Source organism: Aethalodelphis obliquidens, unplaced genomic scaffold (genome assembly GCF_003676395.1).
Source record: "Aethalodelphis obliquidens isolate GAN/ISIS:26980383/991018 unplaced genomic scaffold, ASM367639v1 scaffold5, whole genome shotgun sequence".
In the NCBI taxonomy this organism is placed as follows: domain Eukaryota; kingdom Metazoa; phylum Chordata; class Mammalia; order Artiodactyla; family Delphinidae; genus Aethalodelphis; species Aethalodelphis obliquidens.
Window position 1 is genome coordinate 37718639 of NW_020837949.1, and position 18996 is coordinate 37737634.

The 18996-nt window shown below is 34.8% G+C and overlaps 2 protein-coding genes across 2 annotated transcripts in view; one reads left to right on the forward strand and one right to left on the reverse strand.

Moving 5' to 3' along the window:
• The window catches only part of IMMP2L (inner mitochondrial membrane peptidase subunit 2), a 902508-nt gene that overhangs the window by 427637 nt on the left and 455875 nt on the right, over positions 1–18996 (forward strand). The window lies entirely within an intron of this gene.
• Positions 8417–11635, reverse strand: LRRN3 (leucine rich repeat neuronal 3). The gene has a single exon (XM_027102162.1). The coding sequence runs from the start codon at positions 11062–11064 to the stop codon at positions 8938–8940; it is 2127 nt and encodes a 708-aa protein (XP_026957963.1). The 5' UTR covers positions 11065–11635; the 3' UTR covers positions 8417–8937.

Consider the following 18996-nt stretch of genomic DNA (forward strand, 5'->3'; position numbering starts at 1 on the left):
TCTGAAAATAGGATATCTTACATATAATGGACCATACTTACTCTGAACATGAATAGTTTGTGTCTGAGTGTATGCTTCTAAGGGTCTTGAGAGTCTGTGCGTGTGTTGCATGTGGTTTCAATTGAGGGGACACCTGAGCAGTAGTGTATAGGGTGTGGCTGTATCTATTTCCTTTTCTCTTTTATTTTCCACTTCTTCTCATATTCCCAACTATGGAGGACCAGGGATTGGATGAGAAACTGGGGCTTGGTTATAGAGGGAGACAGGCGTGAAATATGGAACTAATATTTGTAGCCTTATAAATTAGTCCTGGTGTTTTAAATTTGGCCTAGTCATTCTCCCTGGGACATTAGTTTCCACCATGTTTAGCACCAAGTAAAGTTTGATTTTTTTACCCATATCTTCATTTATCTTTTGAAGCCAGCTCTGGCTTTTTTCTTCTTCAGAACTTTCTCCCAGTTACTCAGCATGCTGTTGCTATTCAAATTCTTCAGCTTGTTGTCATCTTCACACTATCCCTAGCCTGCTCCCAACATTTCTCAGCTTTTTAATTGGGAGATTGTGTAAAGGCAGTCTTAGTTGTTAGAGCCCTTTCTGGGCTCCTTTATAATAACCTGTACCCCAGCATATGTGTAAGCTATCCCCATTCCTATCATATTTCTATTAACTTATATTGCAATTACCAGATTCATTTGTTGATATCTGCCTGTAGACTAAGCTTTATGATGTCAGGGAATTTGTCTATCGCAGTCAATGTTGCATCTCTAGCAGCTAATACCATGTCTGGCACATAGTAGGTCCTCAATAAATGAAGAGCACATGGAAAAAAATCATGTATGAATGAAAACATGGGCCACTACTTGCTTCTCTGTTTAGGAAGTTTACTACTATTATTTTCCAAATAATACTAGCAAAGGAGTTCTGCCATATCAATGATTCATTAAAAAAAAAATCAAGGTGGGGTGGTATCTTTGGAATGAGAACAAGGTTCAGCATAGTGACTATGAAATATTAGCAAGCAAAAATTAGTACTCATTAAATACTGAGATACTTCTCTACACATAAAATCTGCATGCCAGTTTAATTTCATAGAAGCTTACTAATCTGTGGAGATGTTTGCTTGTTTTAATGAATCACCTTGTTGCTTCTACTGGGACATAGAGACAGTCAACTTCCTATATGGGCATTGGAGGTTTTAATCTCAGGGATAAGTTTGATGGTGTCAAGTTTTTATTTAATATTTTTTGCTGCCCCATTTATGAACATATAATCCATGTTATCTATCCTATATTAATTAGTTTTGTTCTTCTAGAACAAATTCATTTATTAGAACTCCTCAGAATCAATTCATAAACTCCAATTCATAACTTAGAACTTTTCAGAACCCATTTGTAATAGACTACAAGTCGTCCAACAGACTAAACTCTATCAGAGTGCACTGACATATGACCCTCTAAGCTGTTAGTGTTTATGGCACCAATACATGCAAGGATGGGGATGTTGGCAGAAAGTTGAAGGGAAAAATTTTTCCCCTCAGTCCTTACTCTTTTTTTTTGACATACACCACCCAAGTGTGAAAGTAATCTTTTGCTTTAATCCTTTATTCAAGAGCTAGCCTGGTGTTTTTTTTGTTTGTTTTTTGGGGTTTTTTTTTGCGGTACGCGGGCCTCTCACTGTTGTGGCCTCTCCCGTTGCGGAGCACAGGCTCCAGACGCGCAGGCTCAGCAGCCATGGCTCACGGGCCCAGCCGCTCCGCGGCATGTGGGATCTTCCTGGACCGGGGCACGAACCCGTGTCCCCTGCATCGGCAGGAGGACTCTCAACCACTGCGCCACCAGGGAAGCCCAGTCCTTACTCTTTATGCACCTCCTTCTAAGGTCAGAATTATCATGTATGACAAATATAAGCTAGAGTCAGAAAACAAGTAAAACAGGTAATTGACTATCCTTTTCTGTAATGGGATAGAAAAACGGGAGAGCATTATGCATGGGGACTGTGAAATGGATGCATGGAAATAATTACAGAAGAGTCTTTTATAAGTCTCTAGAAGTACCTTGCAGCCAGTGAATACTTAGTGAATATGCTTATTTTAAAAGTTCAATTTATAATATATGCAGGTTTTTGGAGGTTGTTTTGTGTGTGTGTGTGTTTTTTTTTTTGCTAAACCAGTGCTCATAGTTGTGCCTTTGGCGAGTAATAACTGAAAGTTGGCAAACTGGAGCCCTTTACCCCAATCCCTCATGCAGAACCAACATAGGAATATTATAAGTGAACATGTTGATGGAGATAGTTAGAAGACAATAGCACAATTAATGAATCTGGTATATTATTGATGGAGTGTTCCCTCCTCAAAATACCACCTATTAGTTATTTTTTGTATGGCATGCCAGAAAAGTACCTGGGTATTATTATTTTTCATGATGTGTACCTTTTGGTTTCTCTGCTCTATGATATTATTATCTTGGGAAAGAAAATTACTTCTCTGAGACTGATGTATAAAATGAGAGTGTTAACACTGAACCCACAAGGATTTCATGAAAATTGAATTAATATAAGTGTGTGTGTGTGTCACACGCATGTGAGAGAGAGGCGTGCATATAGAGAAACAGAGACCAGGAGGGTGAGCAAGCACATTCCTCAGGATGCCTGACACATAGTAAGATGGTAAATATTGTGGGCTTCCCTGGTGGCACAGTGGTTGAGAGTCCGCCTGCCGATGCAGGGGACGCGGGTTTGTGCCCTGGTCCGGGAAGACCCCACATACCATGGAGCGGCTGGGCCTGTGAGCCATGGCCGCTGAGCCTGAGCATCCGGAGCCTGTGCTCCGCAACGGGAGAGGCCACAGTGGTGAGAGGCCCGCGTACCGCAAGAAAAAAAAAAAAAGATGGTAAATATTCATTTTTCCCACACCCCTTCTCCTTTAGATCTGTAGTGGATTTCTTATGACCATAGCAAATTTTTAGTCTGGCACATATTCAGCATTCAGCAAGTGTTTGTTTCCTTCCTTTCTAGTTTTTATCTTGTTACTCAAGGAAATATGAATGTATATTTATTCAAATATAATGTTGATAATATATTTATTAGTTGCTATGCATTATATGTGCCAAGAAAATCTCTCAAGCATCATATTGTGACTTCAGGCCTGAGCCTGGACTGAGATGCACGTAACCCATTGGTTGGAAGAACCTAACTCCCCTTATCTAACACGGTTGTTTTTGATGTAGCTCGTTTTTTCAATGCAGTCTATTAAATCTATATGAATATATGTAGATAAGCATTTTGATAGAAAAAAGAAATAAATGTTTTATTTCCTTCTATTTTTATACCTTTTCTCTATTGAAGGATTCTTATTTTTACACTCAAGGGTTTGAATTGGGTAGTTAGAATCACATAGTTATATAAATTCATGCATTTTGTATGTAAATGTGTTTTTAAACTCTAATAAAATAAACAATTTAATGTAAAAACCATATATTGGAATGTTGGTTTGTTGATTGACTAGGAAACAGGGATGGGAATCCCGGAAGCCTTAAAGTTATTTTGGGGACATGATTTTTTTGTTCTTTATTGACTACATGACTCCTCTCTGCAATCATTATTAAAGGGATGTTTACCAGACATATCTGTCTTTAATCCCAGTTTTGATAGTGAATTTCAATTTTATATAGTATTCTTTTGAAGAACTCTTTCAGTGTGTTTGATCATATTCCTGTAGTTATAACACCTCTGATGGTTTAAGAACTGTTTGTCTTTACCAACCTTGAATCTGGTACCTCAACTGACAGGGAAGTTATTTTATTACACTCTGATTCCTTCAGTGCTAGGATTAGGAAGGTCAATTTATGTCCTAAGTTTACTCCATTGTTTGTTGTAGAGGCTGATAAACATTATAAATGGATATCACAATTGGATTTTGAATCAATGACTTGACACCACACCATATATTTTAATGAGAAGCTGGATTTTCCTTACAATGGTCACATAATGGTATTAGTTTCTTGAAGATGTATTAGAGTTAGAAAAGATAAAGACACAAAGCACTGTGAGGTCTTCAAATGCCATTATAGTTCACTCTTTTGAAAGACTTGACAAGGTTAACCACAGTTCTTTTTGCTATGCTTTGTTACTCTGGACCACACTACAATGATTTTGAAATCATATGTGATAAATTTGCTCTGAATTTATTACTTATTTAAATACCTCACTTTGCTTTTAAGAGAAAACTGTATCGATGTATCTGTTATATACATGACCTCTTATTTGGTATTGACTATATGGCTTTATTCAAAGGTAAGCTAAGAGCCCTCTAATATATATGTAAAGTGAACTAGAACAGGTAGATTGAAATCTCTATGGGCTTGTCTATTTTCAGTAGGAATAAAAAGGAATTGTGTTCTATTTCATGTATTTTCTCACTTGAGAATACTGAATGCTTACTAGTCAATTCAAAAGCACCTTTGTTATATCATTAATGGAAAGTTTAGGCCAGATTTTGGAAAAAAATCTATATTTTACTAGAATATTCTTCTTTAAAGCTTGTATTTTAATAATTTTACTTGGAATTGGATATATGTGGCTATTACAATTAACTCAGATTTTGCCATTTTATTCCTGTGTACAAATAGTGTTTTTATTTTTCCCTTGCTTCAGAGAAATAATATAAACCAAATTGGTGGTCACCCCTAACAATAAAGTCCTCACTTTTCAAATTAACACATGAAAGTAGCCACTATTGTGTTGAAACTGGAGTCAGTTTCTTTCATTTTCCAGAACTCCATGACAGGCATGGCTTTTTCATTCCAGTACAATACTGCCATGCTCCCAAGCAACAGCCTAGTTAGCAATGCATTAGTCAGGGTAAAATATTATAAAGGTGGGGGCTAGAGAACTCAGGGTGAAAATACTACCATTTGAAAGAAAAGATGATTTTAGTCTTTCTGTTTAGATTTATCCCCAAATGACCATTTGGGATGCTTGATATACTAAACATACCTGTAACAACCATATTCTTTGAAAAAACTTTTACTTATTTGTTATCATTTGTTTTGGCAAGTTAGAGAAAGAGAGACAAGAGAGACAGAGATTGAATCAAAGAAAATGTAGCCACAATATAATTACTATTTATAATTCCCCGTCTCCTAGAAAGTCAGCATTGTGATGAAGCTAAAGATGTTGCTTTATGTTTACATATACGAGAATTTTCCTGCTATTTATGACAGCTGTGAGAACATTTTATTGGAGTTTTCTCTTTCTTTAGCAAATATATGCTCTTAAACTTTTAGTTGTTTTGTTTGCTTTATTGGTTACTGACCTATCACTTCTAATTTTTCATGTAAAAGGCTAATCTATGGAATTTTTCTTCATAGTTGTTGGAAGATTTTATAAGAGTGGATAGAGTAAGTTGGTCTTCCTCATAAAATACATAAACATTTTAGCAGTGCTAGATTACCTTCTTGAATTTAACTTATATTTATTGGGTGATGATTCTATGTTGAAAATAGGGGAAACATATTAGTTATCCATGTTTTTGTGCCTAGGAATAATTTATGGTAAGTAGACATGCCTGTTTATTTAACCAGTCTGAGGATGGTTAAATAAAGGCTAGTATCTATCTATCTATCTATCTTTCTATCTATCTATTGTGAATAAAATCAATAATAAATTTGAATTAAGTTCCTATATCAACATGTTGTGATAGATAAAATATTTTAGACCAAAGAAAAAAAATTTGATTTTCTGAACATTACCATTCTGTGAAAGTATGGATTGAAGCTGGGTCTCCACTAGGTAACATAGTTAACACATATTTGTGAAATCAGTGATACATAACCAGAATGCAAACCAGTTGATAAGCCCCTTAATAGTGGGGAATTTGTCCTGTTCACTTCTGTTTTTCCAGTGACTAATAGCCATACAATACATATATATTGAATATAAACAAAAGAAAATATAGTTAAATGAATAGACTAAGGAATTATAATGTTAAAATTATGCTTGCTGTTATATAGTGTTGCTTAAGAAATTTTTACCTAATTAGAATAAATTTAAGAACTGCAGTAAGTATCTACAGACTGACATATGTACCATAAATCTATTTTATTTCTTTCTAGGTAAAATGGTTACATATGACTGGCAGCATATTGTTTTACTTGGCTTTGCTGACAATTGCACATTTTGCTTCACATTGTATGCATTTTTGTATTCAACTAGACATGCTTATTTATAGAAAATTTGGATTTATTTTGTAGTGTAAATTATTATAACATTTATAACATATATAATTCTTGTCAAATTATTTTTTTCTAAAATTATAACATATATAATTCTTGTAAAATTTTTTTCTAAAACAATGTTTTCCTTCATGCAATGTGAGGGGATCATGTGGCATTCATAGAGATATAAACTTTAGAATTTTATTTATTTTAGGCAAAGTTTGCCTTTGTATCCATTTGGTATCCCCAAATTGTAAGTTACATGCTTTGAGTACTTTAACCAGTGCTTAGTTAATTTTGTGTGGGGTTTAGGAGGTAATATAGGGAGTATGAAATGCCATTCTGTTGTTGAAGCAAATGTCTTTTTCTTTTTCTCACTGGCAATTTAGATTAAAATTTGAGCAAGTAAATAGGATCATGATTTGCTTTGAACATCTGTATTTATTCAGCTGTAACAAAAATACTTCATTTTAGCGCTCACCGTTAGGTATCTATTCCGAGTACTTATTTACTGCAATTTCTCTAAGAAGAATTTAGCTTGAAATGGATTCTCAGCTTTACCGTATGTTTGATATAGTTCTTCATGAAAATAGAAACATACAAGAAATCTGAGCAAGTTCTTGCTGACCTATACAATACCTGCATCCTAATAGGTCATATTTCAGCTCCTATATTTTTGATAAATAGCCCAGCTCTTTTAAAAAGCTCTGTCCGTGGTGCTGAAACCTCTTGTGATGTATGAGCATGTCTTACTGATAAGTTCTAATGTCAACCTCTCTGTGATAGTGATTCATCAAGTTGTAAAATTTGTGTTAGGGAAACACATTTAATTAGCAACTTTCATATTTTGGTTGTGTTAAAATTAACACAGTTGTCCTTTTGTTTTAAAGAGTTCATAACAATTACTTTCCAACATTGGCAAAAACAGCTAATACTTAATTAGAAACTGTCAGTGCTATCACAAAAGCAAATGTCTAGTATTAACAAATAAACTGATATGATTTCAGTGGTAGAAATGTTTACAGGCCAGTGACATGTTGATGATATGCAGAAAGCTATGGTAGGAAAACTTAAACACTTGATTATGAACAGATTAAGTAGCAGTTATAATGGAAGACTTGTAGCTTTGTAGAGATAAGCAATTTGCCTATAAAAAGTAAGGCTTATTACCTTCTGTAAATTTTTTTTTTAGTGTTTCAGGATGTTTTCTTTGTACACAAATAATTGGTTTTGTAGGACTATGGGTTTTTGTTTGTAAATATGACTAAAGCCCTAAAAATCTTGGTTGTTTTTTCCAGGTAAACTTCTTGTATTTTCTGTATAAGACTCTAAAATAATTAGTAATGTTATTAGCACTTCAATTCAGTGATTCTCAATTTTTCTAATCTGTGTTATTTAGGTGCCTTACAGTCATGGAAAACTGCACTTAATTTTTTAGTCTCAGAAGCTTTTCATGAGCAAAACTGTCCTCTTAAATTTCTGTTGAACTCTGGAACTTCTTCCACTATGAATTCAGTATATCTTACAATAAAATTTAAAAATCCTAGTCTCCTAGAGTTCTAAAATCCATTGTTATCCTGGGGAAAAGAACCATCCGCTTTGATCATAACTGTCTTTAACTCAGTATCGACTAGGTTAGTTGCTATACAAGTATATAAACCTCCTTCTTTGGGGGTCATGTAGAACATGTTTCCTTGCTGTATTTGCAACGTAGAAGATTATTAGATTGTTTGCTTGTTATTGCAGTGAAGCTCATTAAGTGTTTACAATCACAGCAAGATTTGAAAATTACACCTAGATCCTAAGTCCTACTGAAATTTGGCAATATTTTCTGCAAAGCAAGCAGCCTAATGTTGAGCTACTACCAATTATTAAAATAAGACTTTCATTTCCTTAGATATTGGATTTATATTGTATGAACTTAGTAATTAAATCCACTCCAAAAGCTGCTTGTTAAGAAAAGAAAATCTATAAGTGAATACATAATTTCCAAGAGGATTTGTTTCTGTCAATAAAGGGTTAAGTACAATGTTATTATTTTCTTTCAATTTTGATAAAGTGCCTTCTAAAATCCATTTTTGTGCATTATAAAAATGTAGTTACATCACCCAGTAAAAGTGTCTTACTCTTAGCATTCCAAATTTCATTATAGAAAAACACTTTTTGAAAACATTGTCATTTAAATGATATCTGGTCAAATGATATTTCCCAGAAGTTATTCTTTATTTAGAAACAAAAACAAGACAAAAGCAATTGATTTTAATCCAAAATGTATTTTTCCTTATAAAAGAGGTCCACATATTCACTGTGTCTACTCTACAGAATTTGTCCATTTTATTACACCACGTGTCAATTCAAGTTTATCTGGTCACCGCAAAAACTCGTGGCTAACATGTGTAATACAACACAGGAGGAGGTATTGCTCAGTTCAACTACTCTTATATACTTAAAAAAAATACAGAAATGTTTTTGTCCACTTTAACTGTAGTCCAGACATAAAAGTTACATGAAAGTTCTAGAAAATGGAATTGTTTTATTTGGTTGCCACAGTACCCTTCGAAGCCAGTTAATTAAAATGCTGAACTTGTACATATGTCCATTGGTCAGGAGCAGCATTGGTGAAGCTTAAACTTCCTTCTACAAAGTATTATTTCTCTGCCTTTTTTTTTTTTAAAGTACAACCACAGTTTTGAGTTTTCTTTGAAGTAGATTTAGTTAGTTGTTTTTAGGACATGTTTGTTGGCACACCTATAACAGTTGCTTTTACTTCCAATGCTGTACCTTTTTCTTTGCCTGCTTCCCAGAGGTTGATCAGAGGAGGATAAAGCTCACTGAATGCAAAGGTTGGTTTCTGTAAGTAATTTCTCACATAGTTATGTCCACCATCACAGTTCATTTCTTGAGAGAGGCAGCTGAAAAGACATATCATACCAATAATCCCCAGAAAACCTCCAAGGTAGGCCATAAATGTTGTGGTGTTACTCTTATCATACTCTTTTCGATCAGGGTGCAAACCTTTTGTGGTGACATTTACACATTGTTTTCTGCTTTTTTGATAGATGGTGGGGATATCAATACAAATCTTATACTCAGTTGATGGGTTCAGATGAGTAAGATTATATACCTTGACATCAGATGGTATTCGAGCACTTTGGGCAGCATGGGAATTTTGAGTCTTGACAAAGGCTGTCCACTTAACACTGGATTTGAGAATTTTAGAACTTGCTTTCCAAGACACCAGAACTGAGTTGGCCTGAACATCTTTTATTTTAATATTCAGGGATCCATTGTTATCCTGGGGAAAAGAGCCATCCACTTTGATCATAATAGACTTCAAGTCAGCACCAACCAGGTTAGTTGCTATACAGGTATATAAACCCCCTTCTGTTGGGGAGATGCCACTTATATCTAGTGTGCCTTCAGAATGGACATAGAACTTGTCTGTCAGAGTATTAGGCAAGAGTTTTTTACCAGAAGGTATGATCCAGGAGATTTCAGGCTGTGGCTCTGCAGTAGCTCTGCAGTGTAAGGAAACATAGCTCCCAGTTTCTAAATCCAGATTAGAAGGAAAACTCTCTGGAGCTATAAGAGGGAGACAGATTTCCATCATTTCCCTGAAATGCACCTGCCGAACATTCTGGCCTTGGAATTCAGGTGGGTCCACGCAAAACAGTGAATCTGGCTCCATAAATCGAATGTTGGTTTTGTTCATATTAATCCAACGGATGACACAATCACACCTGATGGGATTGCTGTGTATGCTGATTTCCTTGAGGTTTGGCAGAGACTCAATGGTACTGCGGTACAGGGCACTAAGGGCATTGCTGTTAAGCATGAGTGATTCCAGCTTGGGTAGTCTGAAAAATGCATTTGGGTGAATGTAAGACAACCTGGGGTTGTTAGTAGCTTCTATTTTTCTTAAATCTGGAAGATTATCCACAGCAAGACTGTCGATGGAAATCAGCTCAGGCATATTGTTTATCCCCAATTCTTTTAAATGTAGCATATTGCTAAAATCACCCCTCCGTATTCTATTAATGGGATTTTTATTTAGATCCAAAAATTTGAGGTTTACCACTTTTTGAAGAGCAACATGGGGCACTTTAATAAGCCTGTTGTCATAAAAAGAGATGCTTTCTAAGTTTTCAAGTCCAACCAAGGCATTATCTGGTATTTCCGTGAGATTTATACCAGCTATAACCAGGCTGCGAAGATTGATAAGAGGCTTAAAGTTCATGTCTTTGATTCTGATGATTGGATTTTCCCCAATCATCAGAATCTCCAGATTGGGAAGAGCCTCAAACCACTTACTGTTGATCATCTGCAATCTATTTGAATTGAGATGAAGTCGAAGAAGATTATGTAGGCCAATAAAGGCTCCAGGTGAAATTGTAGAAAGCAAGTTGTGATTAATATAGAGTTCTTGTAAGTTACTAAGTCCAGACAGACATTTTTCAGGCAGCTCAGTAAGTTTGTTTTCCTCTAGGTACACAGAAAGAAGCTGAGGCATCTTTTTTACATTAATATTGGTAACTGAAGATAAATTGTTTTGAGATAAGTCCAGGCCAGTAAGATTTACTGGAAAGTCTATGGAGTATTCAATTTTTGCAATATTGTTAGTCTGTAGGAGCAGAATCTGTGTGTCAGCAGGCAATCTGGCTGGGAAATTTGAAAGACCTAAATCATTACAATCCACTGTAGATGCTTCCATATAAATGGATCTAGGTGTAAACCAGGGCCGGATTTCACAGGTACATAATCGTGGGCAATCTGCTTTTTTATCTACAGCTTGAACTAGTGTAGTGATAGCTAGGCCAAGTAGCACATGAATTTGGAGTGGCAGGTCCTTCATCTTAGCTTTCTTCTTCAGAGATTTAATGGGTCCTTAAGGATTCCACGGCCACTGCTAGTAAGATCAGTAAGAGCTGATAGATAAGGAAAATAGTTGCTTTTGTCAAATGATGAATGCCATAGAACTGCAAATATTTTCTTCATGGAAAAACGTGCCAGTGCCACAATTGCATTGTCCAGAAATGTCATGCATATTGAAGAAAAGGTTCCTATCTCCTTTATGTTAGAATATTGATATACTTTTTGAAGATGGAGTATGTATAGATGGTCAGAGGAAATTAAGCAATTCATTTATTTAGAGTGTAATATTCAAATCCCATTCTTGTTCAGTACTTGCAGGAATAGCAGCATGATGCTAACGATAATAAAATAAAATATAAAAGAAAAAAGAGAAAAATAATTAGTCCAAAGGGAAAAAAACACAATATCCATTAACTGATTATGATTATCTTATATATAATATTCTTAGTTTACAGTTAATTCAGTATGTTTTGATGACTTTATCCTTGTTATGACTGTCCTTAATAGTTATTGGCCCAGACATTGGATAGGCTGGATTTTTTTTTTATTGGAGTATAGTTGATTTACAATGTTGTATTAGTTTCAGGTGTGTACATCAAAGTGAATCAGTTATACCTATACATATATACACTCTTTTTCCATATAGGCCATTACAGAGTATTGAGTAGACTAGCCTGTGTTTTATAGTAGGTCTTTATTAGTTATCTATTTTATATATAGTATATGTCAATCCCAATCTCCCAACTTATCCCTCCCCTCCTTTCCCCTCTGGTAACCATAAGTTTGTTTTCTACATCTGTGACTCTATTTCTGTTTTGTAAATAAGTTCATTTGCACCATTTTTTTAGATCCACATATAAGCAATATACTTGTCTTTCTCTGTCTCATTTACTTTACTCAGTATGACAATCTCTAAGTCCATCCATACTGCTGCAAATGACATTATTTCGTTCTTTTTTATGGCTGTGAAAGTGGATCTTTAGAAGACTGAAGTTGCATTAAACGTAAAAATTATTCTGCCAGAATTTGTCTTTGTTTTCAGATATTTGCTTGTTTATAGCCTGTAATTTATTATTTGTCGTTCTCTTTGACAATTAGTTATAGGGGAAAACAAAGAAAACCTTTCAGTGATGACTTTTTTATTTTCTCTTAGAGAGGCAAAATTAAAAATTTATAAATAAATAATACTGTTCAGTTACAATCAAATGAGTTAGCCTGTGGTTCCTCAGGTTCCCAGGAGATGACATTAAGAAATAAAATTATAAAACGAACTAGAAATTGGGGAATTTCGCTGAATTTTTCATTTTAATTCATACTTCTCTCCATAGTCTCCTTTGTATAAAGTGACTTGAATTTTGCAGCATTTGGAAAAGGTAGTCTAACTTGCTGTAGATGTACCTGTATATTGTCATACTTGACTGAAATTCAGATTAATGTTAGACTGTTTTATTTTTCCCTGAAAATAACTTACATTCCATTAGTTACTAACAATGAAAAAGTAACTTTGATTACATCACTAATACAGACACTTAGATGTACCTTCTTTTAAATGGTTACTGATGTCTTTATCATAACAATAAGCAATCTGAAACCAAGTTGCAATTTTGATATGTGCTGTATTGTAAAACACCACATTACTTTTACATGTACACTCCATCCGTTGGACTGCCCGTGAGCTCTCCCCGCAAGTGTGCAGGACAGCTGGAGCATGGCTGGACTGTTCATTCTGAGACTTCTTGCCTACCAGTAGTAATGGTCTGCTGAATAATCAGTCTGTGAATACTCTTCTTTTCTTTCATCTCTGCCCAATATTGACATTTATAATGGCATTGTTGAGTGACTCTAAGGTAGGTACTTCAGTGACAGAGATCAATGTATTTGGAGATATGGTCTCTACAGAGAGATAAAACACTTTCTTTTCAATTTAAAACATTCTTTGGTTTTCAAAATTGTTGGAATATTTATAGTTCAAAGTCACACCTAATTCTCCTCTTATCCTTTAAGAGATGTGATAAAACTGGATCATGAAGTTCAGATAACTCCTAAGTTATCTTGAATTAAGTGTCTTTGCTTTTTATGTTTGTTTGTTTTGTTTTGTTACTTCACCTATTTGCTGATCAAAATTCCTTTTTTAAATACTGTTCACCTATTACTCTTAATCTGTTTTAAGTAAGCTCTAAGCCCCTTGAGGAAAGAACTTGAGGAAAGAATACAACTGCTTCTTCCCTGAAGATGTTTTATAAATCCTTAACCCTACACAATCTGGGGTCCCTCCTCTTTTTCTCTGTGTTTCTTGTCATTTTTTGCCATTCTTCTATATGCAGCCTTCTCTCTGCCAGTAGAACTGTGGGTGCCTCACCCTTTTCTCTCTGCCTGGATTGCCTGTTTCTTTGTTTTACATTAATTATTGCTGTTTTATCAACCCTCAGTTCAAGCATCACCTCTCTGTGAAGCCTTCCATATAACCCCTCCCTGCAGTTGTACTTTAGCTGCCCTCTGAGGTCGTTCAATGGCCCCAGCACACACCTCTGTCAGAATATTTAGTTGGTTCTCTGCCCCACCAGACACTCACTTCCTTGAGAGCCTGAGGCCTGCCAGCTCCTGGGCATGGTAATTAGAACATAGTAGATGCTCAAGAAATGTTTTCAGTGAACTGATAAATGAATTATATTACTTAATAAATGGACATATTCATGTTTGCTACATACAATTTAAGCAATTCGGTTTGTTTGATTTCCTAATTTCAGTATTCAACTGGTTTAACTTGGGTAAATCTATTAGTTACACAGAATGTGTGTTACCTTTATTACTAAAATCCAAAGATTAAATTTGAGTGTAATACAAAGGAACTAGACTTTTAAGTCAATCTAATATTATATCTTAGTTTATTCCTCAATTTATCCAGTCAACATTTAATGAACACCTTTTATGTGCCAGTTATTGGGTTAATAGTTGGAGGATAAAAAGATGACTTAAATATGGTCTCTTCCCTTCATAAGTTTTCAGTCTTTCTGGGGAGACACAGGTAAACAGATGGTTACAATTCAGTGTCAGTGATGAAATGGGAGCACATAGGAGAGGCATCTGGATAAAACTTAAAATAGAAATCTATTGCCTCTTTATTCTCAAAATGAAGAAAAAAACCTAGGTACAAAGTATAAATTTCTGCATGTTGCCATAAATCACTCGGTTGAGAACTGAGCAATCATAATTTCTGCCAAATAACCAGTTATATCCACTTTCTCTGGCAGAGCAAAAAGACTCCTATATTCTCCTTTATGTTAACTAGAGGATTAGAAATGTTCAAGGTGAAACATTCTTTTTGGGGGGATGTTAACCTAATAATACCACTTTTTGTTTTAAAATTTTCGTATTTTCTTAAATTTATATTTATGTTTAATTAGAAACTCTATTCTGACCTCATTTCATCATTTTGGCATAGCCATATGCCAGAAACAACCCTATTTGAACTATATTTATTCTGCAAGCTTTTGAAAATAAGGAGGGTTCTTAAAGTGGTGAACAAATTCAAATTTTATTTCTCCAGGTCTGTAGGAAGAAATTATCAGTATGGGAAGTACAACAGAGGATATGTAAATTTTGCCTTTATTGTAATATTGATTTTTTTCTCATGTTTTTGAAAATGATTATGATACTTTCACTATTGGATTATTTGGCATGGATTGTTTGCAGGATAGTAAGGCAGTAATAATATCTTACATCTTAGAGCTTTGTGGTTTTCCAAGCCCTTTGTTATTCATTATTTTATGTTAATAATGGCCTTGAAACAGATTGGAGAGGGATTTTAACCACTATTATTTATTTATTTATTTGTTTGTTTGTTTGTTTGTTTGTAAGGGTATTGACACCTATCTGCCTGAAATCACACAGCTAATAATTGATGAGGTGGGATTAGAACCCAGGTTTTATCCTTAGGCTTGCATCCATATGTAGAGTTGCTATGAAATTATTTTAACAGAAGGTAATGTAGTGATGTTTTTCTTAGGAAGGGCTGGCATTACCTTTGACTTCAGCTTTTCAAATTTAGAAAATTAATTTTATCAATCTACTAATAGTGACTAGGGTATGATTCACACTAACCAAACTCACAAGGAACAAAACCCAAATGCCAATACATTAAAGTGAGAAATATGACTGTCAAGAGAGTACAAATACTTGAATCTGCTGGTCAGTGCTTTTGCTCCATTTAAAAAATCTACTTAGAAATACAAATTATGAATATGCAATTTGTTTGTAATTATAGAGTCAGGTACAGGGAAGTTAGGTTAGACTTCTTAATTATCATCATCATCAGAAATGATAGCCTGACATACCTGCTTTAGTAAAGAGCATATCATTGCCAGAAACTGGACCTCTTGAGTCTCATGGCCCTTAGCATGACCTCAGCCCCCAAACATCTATGCTGGGAAGCTTTTCCTGGATTCATTCTTGGTCACCTCTCATCTGTGTCATGATAATCATTTGTTTACACTTCTTTTTTCCCTTACTGGCCATAAAATTATTAGTAGATTATTACTAGACATTAGATTATTAGACTATTTCCTTACTAGATATAAGATTATTAGATTATTATTTTCCTACTAGATTTTGAGATTATTATTATTAATAGGAACTGTGTTCAGCTTACTTTTGATTATATTAGTACATTTGATCGGTTGATTAGTACCTAGGCCAGTATATAGGTCATTAAACAAATCTTTGCTACATGCTAACTCACAATTGTGTCTTTCTATAATTTGTGTTGGATGATAGAATACGGAATAATGATTAAAATGACTGTTTCCCTTCTTAAGTAACTTAAACAACATAGAAAAAAAATAAAGAGAAAAAGATATGCTCCCAGTTTTTTACAGAATATTTTTCTTATTGTTTGGTGGTTAGAGAGTAGAAATAGGGGACTTCCCTGGTGGCTCAGTGGTTAAGAATCTGCCTGCCAATGCAGGGGACATGGGTTCGAGCCCTGGTTTGGGAAGATCCCACATGACGCGGAGTCACTAAGCCCATGTGCCACAACTACTGAGCCTGCGCTCTAGTGACTGTGAGCCACAGCTACTGAAGCCCACGTGCCTGGAGCCTGTGCTCCACAACAAGAGAAGCCACTGCAATCAGAAGCCTGTGCACTGCAACAAAGAGTAGCCCCTGCTCGCCTCAACTAGGGAAAGCCTGTGTGCAGCAACAAAGACCCAACACAGCCAAAAATAAATAAATAAATAAAATAAAAATTTATATAAAAAAAAAGAAAGTAGAAATAACACAGGTATACTGCCAACTTTCCACTGGCAAAACAGAAAGTGGTTCACTTTACCAGCACCAATTTAAAAACATAGCTGTTCTTTAGGTACACTTTAGCTTTATCAGTGAGAAAATGGTTTCTGCTGGTGGCTATTTTGAGATTTGGGCTAGATAACAGTGATAATGGTGACGTTGATTTTAGAAGGAGATATTGTCATTTGTTTTTTTATGTGCATTGGTGTAAAATTTTTTAAAATAAACTAATTATGTCATTAAAAAATAGATGGGCCAGCTGAATCCCATTTTCACTTTTTGAGAATTTCAATGCGTGTGCCCTAAACCCTCTCACTTCTATCCTCCCTCATCTTTCCCTCTTCTACTTTTACTTTTTGAATATAATGAAAAAAATAAACTCTCTGAAAAATGTTTTCAAACTTAGAAAATTTGTATTATGTAATTATTGATATACTTACATAATTTCCCATACTCCCATCAATTTGCTGGGATTATTTTTTCTTCTAAAGAGTAGGAAAATTATACTTCAAAAAGTCAGTATTTCAACTTAGGTTTTGAAGGTTTTAGGACTGTTGCCTTGATAGATGATCTGGAGCCTAGCATTGGGACTGGGACATAATAAGTCTTCAAATAAATATTATATTATGGATGGATGGGTAATAAGTCTTCAAATAAATATTATATTATGGATGGATGGGTGGATGGATGGATGTAAAATAGATAAAATATTTTGCTTCTCTTCTTTAAAATAAATTAAGCCATATACAAGTAAATCTTAATAGTGGATGGATTTTCATTAAATGATTTCTTGTTGTTAGGGTACACATTCATATATGTAGTCATATGTAGGAGCTAAGGACCAACTCATAATTAACTATTGTTCTTTTCAGTTGTTTTTTCATCTAAAACTAGTTTATAAGGTTATTTTTTGTACCTCCTTTTAGTTTTTTTAAAAATTTTATTTATTTATTTATTTTTGGCTGCATTGGGTCTTCGTTGCCATGCGTGGGCTTTCTCTAGTTGCCTTGAGCGGAGCTACTCTTCGTTATAGCGTGCAGGCTTCTCATTGCAATGGCTTCTCTTGTTGCAGAGCACAGGCTCTAGGCATGTGGGCTTCAGTAGTTGTGGCATGCGGGCTCAGTAGCTATGGCTCGTGGGCTCTAGAGCACAGGCTCTGTAGCTGTGGCGCATGAGCTTAGTTGCTCCGTGGCATGTGGGATCTTCCCAGACCAGGGCTCGAACCTGTGTCCCCTGCCTTGGCAGGTGGATTCTTAACCACTGCACTACCAGGGAAGTCCCCTTTCTTTTAGTTTTAAAGGCAACAGAATCATATATTAAAGCAAAGTAAGTTATAATTGAATGTTATACAAGTTCAAAAGACAATGTTAATGAAATGTCACCAGGAATGAAAACTGACATATCAATGAAATGTATTATATAAAGGTTCTTTTAAATGACTTGCATGAATGACTCATACAGTCCAAAATCAACCCTTATGTAGAGCTTATCATCTATCTAGTTTTTCATTTATTCTTCCCTTTGATCTGTCAATAAATATTTGCTGAGGGCCTACTGCATCAGTCACTGTGCTTGCATTTCTAATCTTTACATTTTATAAGATTTTTAAGAATTGAAAGATTAAAAATGATTTTTCTTTGACAAAGAATAATTGGCAGTGAACTTAAGGCCCTTTTTCTGGGGGTGTGGGTGGTAAATTCAAAGACCTTTTTTTTTTAAATTTAGAAAGCATTTTAAGATGTGGAATTTTCCTAATACATATGTCCTTTTGTGCTTTCTAAATTTTTCTCACGGTGTCTTTAATTTTTTTGTTGGCTTCCCCATGTAGATTTTGCCTAAGGGAGAGTCAAAGATCTAAAGTGTTTTCTGTGTTTTAAATTAAACAAGTAATATATGTATAATTAGACTCTGACCAGCAGCATGAAACCTCCCAGTTTAGGCCATTAAATGAAACAATTTTAAGAGTTCTCATATCTTATGATATTTTTTAATACGTGTGGACACTCGTAACTTTAGATTTCTTTAAATAAAAATAGAAATTATTTCTAGATATAATTATGTATGCAACTTTTAAGAGCAAAAGCTACTTTTTTCTTGGTAAAAAGATCTTAATTCTTTAGCTTATTCTGTTTTTCTACATTTATGAAACATTGACCAGACACCTCCTTTTTGGCAGGCACTGTTGTAGCTACTGCAAAGTCAACAATAAATAAGGTGAACTCTCTGCTCACCAAGTTCTGAGTTACTGAAGGAGAAAATAGCAGAGGATGATGCACAGTAGAGTTGACTTGTTGTAATAGTAGTATGTGTACTACTCTATGGATGCACAAAGGAAGAGGCTTAGTTCTGTCCATCCAACGGAAGTAACCTGAATGTTCTGTGTTCTTTTATGATGCTTATAAAAAATCAACTGAAGTAGTGGGGAAACACATGGGTAAGAAAATGTAAAATCCCGAAATTCACCTTTCAGGTGAATTTTTACAATCCTAAAGCTTAAGAACAAAGTGTGGCTTCTTCTCCGTATCTCATTATGTGTATTATAAAGACTACAGAGTCTGAAGAAGAGAAACATTTGGATGCTTAAGATAAAAAATTGTTCAAGATAGGAGGTTGCTATGGCTACATT